The sequence below is a fragment of the Oryctolagus cuniculus genome, chromosome 3 (genome assembly GCF_051225735.1).
Source record: "Oryctolagus cuniculus isolate XC-2025 breed Fujian yellow rabbit chromosome 3, ASM5122573v1, whole genome shotgun sequence".
NCBI classification, from domain to species: domain Eukaryota; kingdom Metazoa; phylum Chordata; class Mammalia; order Lagomorpha; family Leporidae; genus Oryctolagus; species Oryctolagus cuniculus.
This window is the reverse complement of record NC_142869.1, coordinates 140,554,195-140,568,756: the sequence shown is the minus strand read 5'-3', so window position 1 is coordinate 140,568,756 and position 14,562 is coordinate 140,554,195. Positions and strand designations below refer to the sequence as shown.

Genomic DNA, 14,562 nt, shown 5'->3' with positions numbered 1-14,562 from the left:
TGATGTTCTAGTTTCTGTATTCTTGGAATAGCATGGGAGTTTGTCAATAAATTCTTTAAATTCACCTGTGGAGTTTTGTGTGTAGTTTGAAAGCAGACATACAACTAGTAAAAACATCCATATCATGCTATAGTGCCTAATGGATTTGTTCTTAATAGCAAGTGATGTTGGCTTTGTTGTTAGATACTATTTTTAGAACTCTCTACATCAATCCTCAGGCCTTCGTTATCATCTCACACTAAGTATCTGGGCAGCTATGAAGTGCTGACTAGCATCAGTTACTTCTTACGTTTTGGCTATCCACTAGCAAAAGAGAAACAAGAAAGAAAATAACCCCCAACTTCATTTTGCCAGGCTTGGAAGTCCGTACACTATCTCTATCATGTGTATTCTATAAAGTAGCAGGTATTTCACATCACCATAGTGGCTCACAAAGGGTTTTATTATTGTCCTCAACTGATGTGGAAAGCAGTGGGAAGTTGGAGAGAGTAAATATTAATACACAGACAGTAGATGGCAGAATGAGGAGTAGGATCCAGGTGCAATTTCAAAACTTAGCCTTCCGCCACTTCTCCATACTACATCTTATCACAAGTCAGTATGCTGACACTGAGCATTTCGGCATTGACCCCAGGATCACCCTATAGAGTTCAAGTGCCTGTAATCGGAAACGTTAAGTCAAGCACATAAAGGATGAATGTTCTTACACACTGTGACCTTGCATCAGTCACACTCTCAAAGAGAAGTCATGCTCCTTACCTCCTGCGCTCAAAATGCTAGTGTCAGGGTGACTCACTGATTTTCATCCTGTAACGTGGATTCGTGCCTTCCCCCAGGGCAGAGAGAGTTTACGCACCCACTGTAGTTTTCTGAGGAGTAGACAGTGCTGTGAGGAAGGTGAGGCCCAGCGCAGATCTCAGGCAAGCACTCCGTGTGGAGGAGGGACCAGGAACGCCCGTGGTTGGTGGAGAACTCCAGGCTGACACTGTTGACACCAGAGCCAGCAGGCCAAAAAGGGGCGAAGGAAACAAAGAAAATGGAATTTACATCTGCAGAACTAGCGGAAAGTGCTTTCAAGATGCTGGTCCTGGGGCCCCCGCTGTGGCGTAGTGGGTAAGGCTGCTGCCAGCAGTGCCAGCAACCCAGATGGGCACCGGTTCGAGTCCCGGCTGCTCCTCTTCCAATATATCTCTCTGCTGTGGCCTGGGAAAGCAGTAGAAGATGGCCCAAGTCCTTGGGCCCCTGCACGCACGTGGGAGACCTGGAAGAAGCACCTGGCTCCTGGCTTCGGATTGGTGCAGCTCCAGCCGTTGCGGCCATCTGGGGAGTGAACCAGTGGATGGAAGACCTCTGTCTCTCTCTTTCTCTCTCTGCCTTTGCCTCTCTGTAATTCTGCCTTTCAAACAAATAAATAAAATTAAAAACAAAATGCTGGTCCCTAACTGAGTCTGTTTCTTCACAGAAGCCTGGCCAGCCTTCAGAGGGTGGGCGGTTACATGTCTGCTATACACACAAGCTCAGTTTCGAAGACAATGTAGGGTCACTTGCGGCTGTGTTCTGGAATCTGATGGATGGCAAGGCCATTACCACGTTGCATGCTGGCACTCCATCCTCTGAACGTGAGACCCAGCGGAATTCTTAGAGAGCAGGCAAAGCACCACTTACGCCAGTGATAGCTCTTACGCCAGTGATAGCTCTTACGCCAGTGATAGCTCTTGAAGTGCTAATTGATTTCTGTGCCTCTTATTGGGGGGGAGGGTGTCAGTAGTGGCATGAGGTCACTCAGTGTTTTTCTCCTCTCTCAGCAATCTGTTGTAAGGGAAGGCAGCCACAGCATGTGAAATGCCTCCAGTACCTAACGTGAAGTCCCACTTACACTCTGTTCCATCCGATCCTGTATATTCATTGAAGAACTTTTTTTTTTTTGTGGAGAAAACATTTTATTTAATATTTTATTTAAAAATCTATGGAGAGCCTTCCTCTGACTTAATAGACAAGTCCAGGGATTTGTTCTTAATTACTTTAGCACACACCCCAAATCAAGCCTCCTACCTGTTCCCAGGCTGATGCGTTCCACATCCCAGATTAATGGAAAACTGTATCATGTGAGACATTGTGGTAGGGAGAACGGGCAAGACGTGGAAAAAGTCTACGGCCCAGACATTCCGATTATGGCCTTGATGGTTCTTTTGTCTGAGACAAAATTTGGTAGCAGGAGTCTGAAGCTCAGGATTGATGACCACGGAAACCAAAGATGGAACCTTTCAAACAAAGGAAACCAAATCACTCTTAATCATCGCCTCTGGCAGCCGATGCGAATTCCCCTGGATTCTCTCTGGTCGTGGCCATATAGAGAGCCGCCCTTGATTAAGCAGCAGGCAGTGTGCTTTCTGTTCCACTGTTATTCTACCTAGAAGATACTGCTCTCAAGGAGCACCTGTTTCTCTGACTCAATTCTTCCTTCGCACCCAAGTGGAGGGAGCCCTCTGGTGTGATGAACCAGGCTCCCTCTGCTTCCAGTTTACTCTGGTGTGAGGTTTGTAAAAGGTGTTTGAGTGTGTGTATCCATTTTTTTTTTCTACATGAGCACATAACAAAATCAAGTTGGCATTTCTACATTATCACCAGTATTTTTTAAAGCAGATTTGTATAGCATTGATTTCCTCAACTAGTTCTGAATATAGGACTCGTAGCAGAAGCAGCCAGAACCAATGATTGAATGCATGAGAAGCTGTATAACTGATTTGGTCAGAGCATGCAGATGACTGGAGCAGGTGTAACCCTCCCTGGCCTTATGAAATCCAAAATGGTAGTACTTGGGTTACACTTGCATGTGGAGCATGTGGGTACCTTCTCTGGTTGTTCTGCATTCTAACCCTGATGTTTATCTCCTGTCTTCCTAACCCAGAACACGAGATGCTAGGTGTTGGCTGTTTTCATGCTCTTCACTAAATGATGCACCACAATGATGTGTGCATGTGAACTAAGCATAGATAAATGTACTACAATAGAAGAGAATTTTATACCTTATGACAAACACCTCACATCATTTTGAAGATGTTTGCAAGTAACCAGAGACAACGCCCATCCTATATCCAAAGTGCAAAGGAAGAAGTTGAACCTCATTAGCTCTAATTAGCAAACTGGAAAGCAAAGATGGTAGTCATCTGCATGTTTGCAATGTCTTCTACTCCCAGAGACCTCAAAATGCTGGATAAATACGCCCTGTGCTTGATGGCAGATCTGTGAGGCTGTGTAATTGGAGGTACTTTTTGAGCTCTCATGCAGACAAGAGTACAAGAGTTTTCAGTTCAGCCTTGCTGTCTCTGATGGCCTATAATTCAATGTTTCTGATAAAACCCAATACTTCACTTGTATCAGGAAAAAAAACGAGTGAATGTTACAATGTCCATGTCACTTTTAAAGAAACCTAACAACCTGTTGGGCTGCCAGAGATCCACCGTCTGCATTGGGCAAGGTCTTGAAGGTTTGCTCTCTGCACGGTCTAGGGAGGTCTGAGTGGGGCCGTCTGGCATACAGACTGGCAGGCGTACCTTGTAAGAGGAATAGGAAAGTGTGTCCAGGGCGATGTGCTCTTTTCTTCCTTCAGTCTTGGCATACAGGATGGCATCATTTTCATGAGAGCCTCCAGGGTCACAAAGCCCTCCTGCATCAAGCATAAAATTTCGGTTTCTAGTACCAATGTGCATCCACAAACATATCAAATGCAAATGCAGCATTAAATTCTCGAATAAAAAATAGATACGGTGCCAGACATCACTTAAGAATAACCATAAAGATACTCAGAAGGAAATAACCTATGAAATAACTTAGGGGGCTGGGGCTGTGGTATAGCAGGTAAGGCCGCCGCCCGCAGTGCCAGCATCCCATATGGGCTCTCATTAGTTTCAGCTGATCCACTTCTGATCCAGTTCTCTGCTATGGCCTGGGAAAGCAATGGAAGATGGTTCAAGTCCTTGGGCCCTTGTACCCACGTAGGAGACCCAGAAGAAGCTCCTGGCTCCTGGCTTCAGATTGGCGCAGCTCTGGCCATTGAGACCAATTGGGGAGTGAACTAGCAGATGGAAGACCTCTCTCTCTCTGTCTCTACTTCTCTCTCTCTTTCAAATAAATAAATCAATCTTAAGAAAGAAAGGAAGAAAGAACTCAGGTAAGCAATGCTGAAGATCACAGACATGACCTCTATGAAGCTCAAAGTATCTGCTTAAAGAGATGACTCAAATAATGGTCTGTATGCTCATGTTTTTTTTTTTTTTTTTTTCTTTTTGACAGGCTGAGTGGACAGTGAGAGAGAGAGAGAGAGACAGAGAGAAAGGTCTTTGCCGTTGGTTCACTCCCCTAATGGCCGCCGCGGCTGGCACGCTGCGGCCGGCGCATTGTGCTGATCTGAAGCCAAGAGCCAGGTGCTTTTCCTGGTCTCCCATGCGGGTGCAGGGCCCAAGCACTTGGGCCATCCTCCACTGCACTCCCTGGCCACAGCAGAGAGCTGGCCTGGAAGAGGGGCAACCGGGACAGAATCTGGCACCCCGACCAGGACTAGAACCTGGTGTGCTGGCGCCGCAAGGTGGAGGAGCTCATGTTTTCTATGCTTATGCTTTGATCCACAAAAATATGTTCTTTGCTTTTAAATAAACCATTTCTTCGTTATGTTTGAGGCTTGTATGGCCAAAATTAATAAAGTATTGATGATGGCCTTGAAACATGTGTGGTGACTCCTTGCATCCAAGACTTCTGAAGTTCAGTAGTGCAAAGCGTTGTGATAGTGTCTTTAATGTTTTTGCACACGTATTTTTAAAGTTCTTTTTAGGTCTGGCATCTCATTTGATTGTTGGAAGGAAAATAGAGACGTTTAGTCCCCATCATATTATTTTATATCTATGTGAAACAACATAGGCAGGGCCCCGAAGCTGAAGATCATTTAACTACCAACCGGAAGAGCCAGGAGCAGGAAGGCAGTGCCACCACGGTCGGCACTATGCCGATCCAAAGCCAGGAGCCAGGTGCTTCTTCCCAGTCTCCCATGCAGGTGCAGAGCCCAAACACTTGGGCCATCCTCCACTGCCTTCTTGGGCCACAGCAGAGAGCTGGACTGGAAGAGGAGCAACCGGGACTAGAACCCAGTGCCCATATGGGATGCTGGCGCCGCAAGGCAGAGGATTAACCTAGTGAGCCACGGTACCGGCCCCAGACTGGGATGTTTTGTGGTGTAGTGGGTAGAGCTATCATCTGCAGTGCCAGCATCCCATATGGGTGCCAGTTCATGTCCCAGCTGCTCCACTTCTGATCCAGATCCCTGCTAATGTGCCTGGGAAAGCAGCAGAAGATAGCCCAAGTGTTTGGCCACTGCCAACCATGTGGGAGACCCAGATGAGGCTCCTGGCTCCTGGCTTTGGACTGACCAAACTGCAGCCATTGTGGCCATTTGAGGAGTGAACCAACAGATGGAAGATCTGTGTTTCTCCCCCTCTCTCTGTAACTCCAGCTTTCAAATAAATAAATAAATCTTTAAAGAAAAAAAGAACACTGATTTTCTGAATCTATAAACTTGAGATCTGCTGCATTGATTATAGTAATCCCATTAAGGTCCACTATGAGAACCATCCTGGTTGGTCAGCTGCCTTATTTATATGATGACCTTATTTCATCTTCCTGAATGCAATAATTTTCAATGAACTAAATTAATACAAATAACAGATGATTTGCAATTGGCTTTGGAAATATGTTACTGGAGTTATGTCTTACAAATATTCTTAATTTCCCCTAGGTTAATTCTAAAATTATTTGACATATCTGAGCATATACCGGTGGAAGCAATCCAAGAACTTGGCTCAATGTCAGGGGCACTGGTGCCTGGCTGAACATTAAACTCCTTTAACACAAACTGAAAAGAACTGGAGAATTCTGGGAGGAAGTCTGTTACTACAGCATGTCGCCAAGCAGAGAAGGAGCAGTGTCAGCATAGATCCTCACTCTACCGGGTATACTCTTAGAGCAGCTGAGGGGACTTATGGGAAAGCAGTAGGTTACACAGTAGAGTCATGGGAAATTAGCCTCCACATCTGGTCTGAAAGTTTTGGGGAATACATCGAATATTTCAGCTCATGACCCACTAACTTTATAGCTGAGTCATCCATGAGAAAATCTGCTCAATAAGATAGTTTATTCTCAAGGAACTGTGTGATTTTTCAGTTTTTAAAAGAAAGTAATTCTGTATTTATTTGAAAGACAGAGACAGAGAGAGAGAGAGAGAGAGAGAGAGAGAGAGAGAGGTCTCATCAACTGGTTCACTTCCCAAATGCCTACAATGGCTGGAGGACAAAGCTTGGAGCCAGGAAATTAATTAAGTTCTTCTACATTGGGGCAGGGTCCCAACTACTTGAGCCGTCACCTACTGCCTTCCAAAGTCCACATTAGCAGGAAGCTGGGGTCAGGAACCAAGCTGGAAATCAGGCCCAGGCTCTCTGATGTGGCTAATAGGTATCCTAACTGGTGTCCTAACCACCATGCCAAATGCCTGCTCCTGATTTTTTGGTTTGACCGAGAGCTGATGCTGCACATGATGGCTGGCAGTATCTAGCCCAGTGTTTCTTTTCTAGTATGAATAACATAAGAGTAGTAATATTCACTTTTTTTTTACTGTTTACTATGTGCCATGCAAAATTAGATGCAAATGTGCTCTCTTTTCATCTCATAATAACATTTTCAGTTAAGTATTAACATAGGTCCACTTTGTCAATAGTGAGGCTGAGGCCAAGAAAGGCTATTAATGTGCCCATGGTCCCATAGTAAAGCCTAAATTGCAAGTTATTTTATTGGATGTCAAGCCTTCAATAGGCAAGTCTTGGGCAGTGGTATTTGGAAAGCATTGAAATCTGACATGTTACGTATGTTACACATATGTTACATGGCATAAAATAAATATTCATAGAATTAAATAATATAATCTGAGAAGAGAGAAGCCAGATGCATAGATTACTGTCGCTCCCCCTCTTCGTGAAGGAACGACACTGAACCCTGCCTAGGCTTCATATCCAAGTCACGGCACCATTATGTCGCTCCCCCTCTTCACGGAGGAACGACACAGGACCCTGCGCTGTTCTTTTGTCTGCTCGGCCCTCCCCGGGTTTGCTGCTGGTTCTTCCCGGGTTGGCTACCGACCCTTCCACCTCCGTGGAAGGGCGGTTCCCCCTGCCACTTTCCCCACTTCCGCAGGGGAGCGGCACACCGCTGGCCGGCTCTCTCGGGGGCTGCACAGGTGTTCCTTCAGATAGATGTTCCTGGTGCATGTTGTCTCTCTCCTCCTTTATAGTCCTCTTCCACCAATCCCAACTCTGCTACCCACACGCCGAGTATGCTGCTCTCCTCCAATCAGGAGCAGGTCCTGCTGTTTATTGGTTGAACTGGAGGCAGCTGTGTAGAAGCTGTTTCCTCCTCTCCCAGCGCCATATTGTGGGAGAGCAGATGCATAGAATAAGTCTTAATTCCAGTAACTTAGTCTAGTCTGAGTTGCTCCCCACAGATTACAACGTATATTTAATCCCAATAGATGTTTATTGCTCAAGGTCAGCAACGTGTAGAGAAAATCTTATCATTTTGACATTTGTATCATATTTTTTAGCATTGCATTATATTCCTTTTACAGGTAGTAAAAGCCATATTAATGATGATCTGGGCAAGATCCTCATGAAGCTAAATTCCTTTATGGATAATGAGACTTTTAATTAATTAGTTAATTGATTATATTTATTTCAAAAGCAGAGTGAAAGCAAGAGAGAAAGAGAAACAGATAGAAGATCTCTGGTTCACTCCTCAAATGCCCACAACAGCCAGGGCTGGGCCATACTGAGGTCAGGAGCCTGGGACCTAATCCGGGTCTCCCACGCAGGTGGCAGGGACGCAAGTACTTGAGTCATCACTTGCTGCCTCCCACGAGCAAGAAGCTGGATCAGAGGTGGGGCGGGAATTAGAATCTCTAGGCACTCTGAAACAGGATGTGGGCGTCCCTCAGTGACAGCTTAACTTCTGCAACAAACACCCACCCTGAGAACGCAACTTGGAAAGTGTTCAATGTGCATTCAAGATTTCCCAAAAGAGACAAAAAGACTGAAAGGTCACAGGCAGTGTGGGCTTAGTGCACCCTTCCTAAAGACACAGGAACTGAACTATCATTTCTCTCCGATTTCCCTAATTCGTCCCCTGTAGCTTCTCTGTGATTTCTTAAGAACAGTTCATGAACTGCATCCACCTCTCGGAGAGAACTGGGACACACGTAGGAGTCTCAGCTCAGGATGGCAGAGGAAGAAAGCCCCGGATGAGCCGAGACTTTAAAATGATGACAGGCTTTATCTGAAACGTCCCTCTGGGGGCAACTGATCAGTTCTGTGACGTTTCAGTAACAGCAGCTCCTGCGGGAAGATGTGGATTCTTCTTCAGATTCACAGCTTTTGATGCGTAGTGGGAAGGCATGACTCAAGGGCCATCCCCTACAGCAATTAAGGTACAGGAAGCGCTCAACAGAAACTAGATGGTGGTGAGCTTCACCATATTTTAAATACTGTTTCCTGCAGCTTTCAAGGTACTTATTTGTATCAGGGAAGATATTTTATTGAGGATTTAATATTGCAGAGTACCGGGCTAGAGGGGGAGATGTATCTTGATCTCAGGAAAGTCTGTAATTTAGTGAGAAAAACAAAACTAACCGACAGCACTGCCTCCCTTTTGAGTGGTTTTATTGACCCTCAATTAACCATATTCTGAACATTTCTGTATTTATCTTGGCTCTTTCAAGAGGGAGACACCACACTAATACAACTTCTTATAACCCACTGTCATAACTGTTCTACATTATTATTGTTACTCTCTGAGCCTAATTTATAAAGTAAACTTTATCCTAAGTATCTGTATAGATAAACAAGTACATGAAGATACATCAAAAAGTCATAGAAAATGTCTATTATAAAACAACTCAATGCATGGGCTCCAAAACATTTTTTCACACACAAAAATTCTCTTTTAATTCCATTTCCATGAATTTTTTGGTGTACCTTTGTCTACAGAGTTCAGTATACTGTTGGTTCCACTGGAGGGTTTTGGAATTAATTTCCCATGAGTTAAGAGGACTAATGGGCCAGCGCTGCGGCTCACTAGGCTAATCCTCCACCTGTGGCGCCGGCACACTGGGTTCTAGTCCCGGTCGGGGTGCCAGATTCTGTCCCGGTTGCCCCTCTTCCAGGCCAGCTCTCTGCTGTGGCCTGGGAGTGCAGTGGAGGATGGCCCAAGTGCTTGGGCCCTGCACCCGCATGGGAGACCAGGAGAAGCACCTGGCTCCTGGCTTCGGCTCAGCGCGGTGCGCTGGCTGCAGTGTGCTGGCTGCGGTGGCCATTGGAGGGTGAACCAACAGCAAAAGGAAGACCTTTCTCTCTGTTTCTCTCGCTCACTGTCCACTCTGCCTGTCAAAAAAAAAAAAAAAAAAAAGAGGACTAATGTAGAAGACAAAGAATGACAATTAGCAGTAAACCATGTTGTACTGCCACAACTGCAGTAGAAATTTAGAGAAAAGAGATATAAGTGTGAGCTCAAAGACTTGGGTGCATAACAGACACTCAGTAAACATTTGTGGGAGGAATAGTAAGCTAGTGATTGTTAGGTTATTTTTGTTTTGTCCAAGGCATTCTCGTTCCAAGGACAGAGTTGGATACTGGTCATCAACCAATCCATGTGGAATAAATGAATATATGGATGAAGGAAACAGCCACCGAACTGAACTTAGCTGAACAAGTTTTTCCAGAAATGGCAGTCACAGCAGAATGATTTAAGGAAGACCACACCATAGACAACAGCAGGATAAGGAGGGAATATGATCTGGTCTAGATTAACAATCAACCCCTGATTTTCCCAATGCCCCATATTTAGTGGGTGGTTGTTTATAAACACCTGTCTCATCTTAAATCTCTCCCCATGTGGCTTTCTTCTCCATCAGCTGAAAAAGTTTTGAAGTTTCGCTCTGTAGGTCTGTTACCTTTCCACACCTGGAGGAGGATTCCCGTAATTCTCACGTCTTAGGCTTCCTTTGTTCAGAGAACACAGAAACTCCAGCGGCTCTGGCTAACAGCTGCACTGGGGATTTTCAAATCGATTCAAGGCTGAATAGAATGTCTACTTCCGTGTTGCGCTCCATGATCCTGCCAAATCTAATATTAAAATAGCCTACTCCACACTTGGTGCTTTGAATGGCACTTCTCTTTCTGTCACCAGAATTTGAACTCGTGTCTTCTCCAGTACTGTTCTCATAACACCCACAGTGAGCTGGGTGCCCACTTCAGCTGCTTCCATCTCGTCAGTGACTCATCTCTGTCTCACCTGTACGTTACCACCATCACTGTGGGATCATCAGCTTTTCCTTACTGGAACTGAAACACACTGAGAAGCTACCTATGCAGGAAGAAGGCTTGTTTGGGTTCGAGCTTTTGGAGGCTCCACAGGTGGCCCCGTTAGTCTGTCATCTGATGAGGGTGGTGGAACCCCAAGTGCATGGTGAAGCCAGGAAGCGGGCACAAAGCAGCTGGGTCTCAGCCCGCTCTGACAAGCAGCACTCTCTGCGGAACGGCCTCTGAGGGCACACACTAATGGTTTAAAGACCCCCTCTGGGCCCACCTCCTAGATGTCATCATCAAATCAAATCAAACCTCTATCATTAATCCATTAATAGAAGAGTCTAGAGGCCAAGCCTTGAATGTGAAGGTCTTTGGGGGACATCCAAATGCTTATCCAAGCAGAAGCAACTGCTTTGATTCTTCACTGCGTTTAACTATTTATTAGGCACTATTCTGAGTGTGTTGGCTGTGTTAACATATTTGACCGATGATTTAGGTTCCATTAATCACGTGATTTGTATTTTCCGTATGTTTTAGCTCTAAATCCAGTAGCTATTCTTTTCTTTTTTTAAAAAAATTCAATGGAGATGCTTTTATTTGGGAGAACATACTTTGCCTTCATTTCCAATTTTCTCCTCATGGTCAATTCTATTTTAATTCATTCATTAATAAACTTTGTTCCAGCAAGAATTAAAGGTGACTTAGTCTCTCACATAAAGGAACTTACATGATGATAACTTCATCTCTTATAAATGCACAGAATGAGGTTAATTTATCATGAAAAAAACAAGAGTCAAAATATATGATGCCAAAAGGGTAAGAAGGGGAAAAAACTTAGACATATTGAATGTTTACTATAACTTTTTGCTTTGGCTTAAAGATTTTCCATAATCACTTTCATTAAATGAAAGTTACCTTAAACTCTAATTATTTTGAAGGAAATGAGCTCTGGACCTCTAAATATATAAACCATTGCAGAATCAAGGTGAAAAGATCCTTACATGGAAGACTGCATTATTTTATTTGATATCTATAACCTCTCTGTTATCAAACAGATAAGCATGACACAGAACATGGGGTTGAGCACATGATACACTGCAAAGCTTACCATGCAACCCCTAGTTGTGTGTTCAAGGTCAAGTGAGTGCTAAGAGAGGCTTACGTAGTTGTGCTGAAGCCTGCAGCCAGGAGACCTGTGTGTCCTGCTGCACTGACACCTTTGCTAGCAAGTTCAAAGGTACCCAATGTTTGCTTCCTGTTTTACTCCCAGATGTTGCCTGTGCAACTCACTCAACAAAGAAGGCCTGTGACACCTACTCACACTTCTGGGATGACATCAGTGGAAGAATATGTAGCTGCGGCTCTCGTTAGCTAAAAGGACAAATTGGAGTCGTCACACATTTTGATTTTCTAATCCTCTGTTGGGTATGTTTCCAACTTCATTAATTTGATATACAATAGTTTGAAAAAAATAAGTCTTACACTTTTTCTTTCTGTTTGCAAACAGTACAGAAAGTAGAGAGGATTATTAAAGTGATATCGACCTCCTTCTTTCTCAGTTTCCACAACAAAGTAGTTAGGCAATGAAATGGCCAGGAAAACAAATGACTCATCCTGATGACTATTTTGGGGGAAGCTGGAGGCTGTGGACACAGGAGTTGCTTTGTTCTCAGCTCCTCTCCCGTCGTCTTTCCAGCCAGGACTATCGAGGGAAAGGTGGCAGGCAACAAGGATTACGGCATTTTGTCTGCAGGCCTGCTCACGGCTGCCAAGACCAGCCCTCTCCACCTCACCACGGTTCCAACAGGCTTTTGCTCTGTCAATGGAGCTCATGTGGTATGAATTTTCATCTTGTACGGTCGACAACAAACAGTCTTACTTCTTTAGGTGTAGGCATTCCCCAGGGTCAACAAAGTTTATTCAAAATGTACCTACCCATAACAAAGTAGAACCTTAGGTTCCCATAACCGGTGGTGTCCATGTATGGAGTGCATAATTTCCTCTCACCATCTTTCAGGAAGACTAGCGATAAACCCGATTCTATTGTTCCACACTCCGTACCAATGACAGCTCCCAAGATGTCCCACCTTCAAAAAAGAAAGACAGAAAATCTTTAAGAGCGAATATTAAGACACAGCTGTATGAAGTATGAGGGATCTTCAAAAAGTTCACAGAGAGGGCGTATTATGAAAAAAACTGTACAACGATTTCAAGATCCGTGAGCACCAAAAATAAACTTGTTTTTAAATTCTATTTTTAAAAGACTTATTTAATTATTTGAAAGGCAGAGTGAGAGAGAGAGAGAGAGAGAGGGAGAGAGAGAGAAAGAGAGAGAGATCTTCCATCCATTGGTTCACTCCCCAAATGGCCACAAAGGCCAGAACTGGGCTGGTCCAAAGCCAGGAGCCTGGAGTTCTTTCAGATCTCCCATGTGGATGCAGAGGCCCAAGAACTTGGGCCATCTTCTATTGCTTTCCCAGGTACATTAGCAGGGAGCTGGATCAGAAATGGAGCAGCCAGGACTGGAACCGGTGTCCATATGGGATGCCAGCATTGCAGGCAGTGGCTTTGTTTGCAAAACCACAATCCCGGCTCCTTAAATTCTAGCTTTCTATTACCTTTTTGAAGTGCCCTTATATAACCTTTTACTTTTAGGGCTGGTATGGTACAGCAGTCAAGCTGCTGCCTGCGATGCTGGCATCCCATTGGAGCACCAGTTTGAGTCCTGGTTGCTGCACGTTTGATCCAGCTCCCTGTGTCTGGGAGGGCAGTGGAGGATGGCCTGAGTGTTTGGGCTCCTCCACCCAAGTGAAAGACACAGATGGAGTTCCAGGGTCCTGGCTTTGGTCAGGCCCAGCCATGGTTGTTGCAGCCATCTGGTGAGTGAAGCAGCAGGTGGCAGATCTCTCTCCATACTTGATCTTTCCCAAAAGGCCAAGAAGCAACTGATACTTTTCTCTCTCTCCCCCTCTCTCTCTTTCCCTCCCTCCCTTTCACTCTGCCATTCAAATAAATAGGTAAATCTTAAAAATTTTGTACTTTTGATGAGGAACATTTTCTTAGTAATAAATAATCCTCATATAAAGAGATCATGCTACCGATTTTAGGTACCAAATAAACTGTAAGTACTCCTCATTCATAACTGTGCTTTCCTGCAGAAGGCCGAATTTAATCAATACCATGAATAGTGCATCTATGATACGCTCAGAGCCAAGATCCATATTTAGGAAGTCTTTATTTTTGAAGTACTTAACGTTGGGAAATCCAATCTGAAATAAGCAAAGGGTGAACCATAAAAGCTAGTATAACAGAAAGGTTTGTAGGTGTTTTGCATATTAAAAATAGCCATAGCATGAAGAGCCATAGAGCTGGCAAAATCTAGCAAGTTTTCAAAAAGGAGATGAGATTGAAACCAGATCTTGTCAAGTAGGTACCTGGAAATGCGGAAGGGGATAAAAATGGCTAGCTTGTATTGAGTGGCAGGTAGAGCCTGCACTTCACACAGTAAACTCATTTCATGCTCACAGTAACCCCATGAGATGACCACAGTTTAGACCCCCATTTCAGATGCAGAAGCTGAGATGCAGCGAGGTTTGGACAGCCAAGGTTGAGGACAGCACTCACATCCAAGCAGTGTGACCCAGAGCTGCACTCTTCCCACTGGGGTATGCTCTCCTTGGGATGGAGCAGATCACCTGAGAACAGTCTTAGAAATGAGAATGGTCCTGACACCACTGACAGTGCAGACATCAACAGCCATCAGTGGTGCATGTGTGCTGACCAACAACAGGGCATATATTTGAAGAGGGAAGTGGAAGCCGTCCATGCAAAGCTTGGAAGACAGGAGTGGAGACTCTGTGGTGGACCCTCGCCATGCAAAGCTTGGAAGACAGGAGTGGAGACTCTGTGGTGGACCCTCGCCATGCAAAGCTTGGAAGACAGGAGTGGAGACTCTGTGGTGGACCCTCGGAGTGACATTTCTAAAATGCAAATATGATTGCGTCTCCTGTGCTTGGGGACTATCAGTGGCTCTTCATTGCCAACTGGTCAAAGTCCAAATTCCTTTATACAGACTACAAGGCCCTTCTTGGCCCAGCCCAGGAATACATTGCCTCTACTTGTGTTGTACTGTTGCACTACTTGGGCCATGTAATGCCAACTCAACATT

General features: G+C 44.7%; 1 protein-coding gene across 2 annotated transcripts in view; it reads right to left on the bottom strand.

Moving 5' to 3' along the window:
* Positions 1–14,562, bottom strand: part of RELN (reelin) — a 539,369-nt gene that overhangs the window by 169,293 nt on the left and 355,514 nt on the right. For both annotated transcript variants that reach the window (XM_051849694.3, XM_070071183.2), the window contains exons 12-15: positions 12,330–12,481; positions 3,555–3,667; positions 2,053–2,261; positions 857–985 (exon numbers count right to left, since the gene is read on the bottom strand). In XM_051849694.3, the coding sequence (XP_051705654.3) occupies positions 857–985; positions 2,053–2,261; positions 3,555–3,667; positions 12,330–12,481 (603 nt within the window). The remainder of the gene's footprint in view (positions 1–856; positions 986–2,052; positions 2,262–3,554; positions 3,668–12,329; positions 12,482–14,562) is intronic.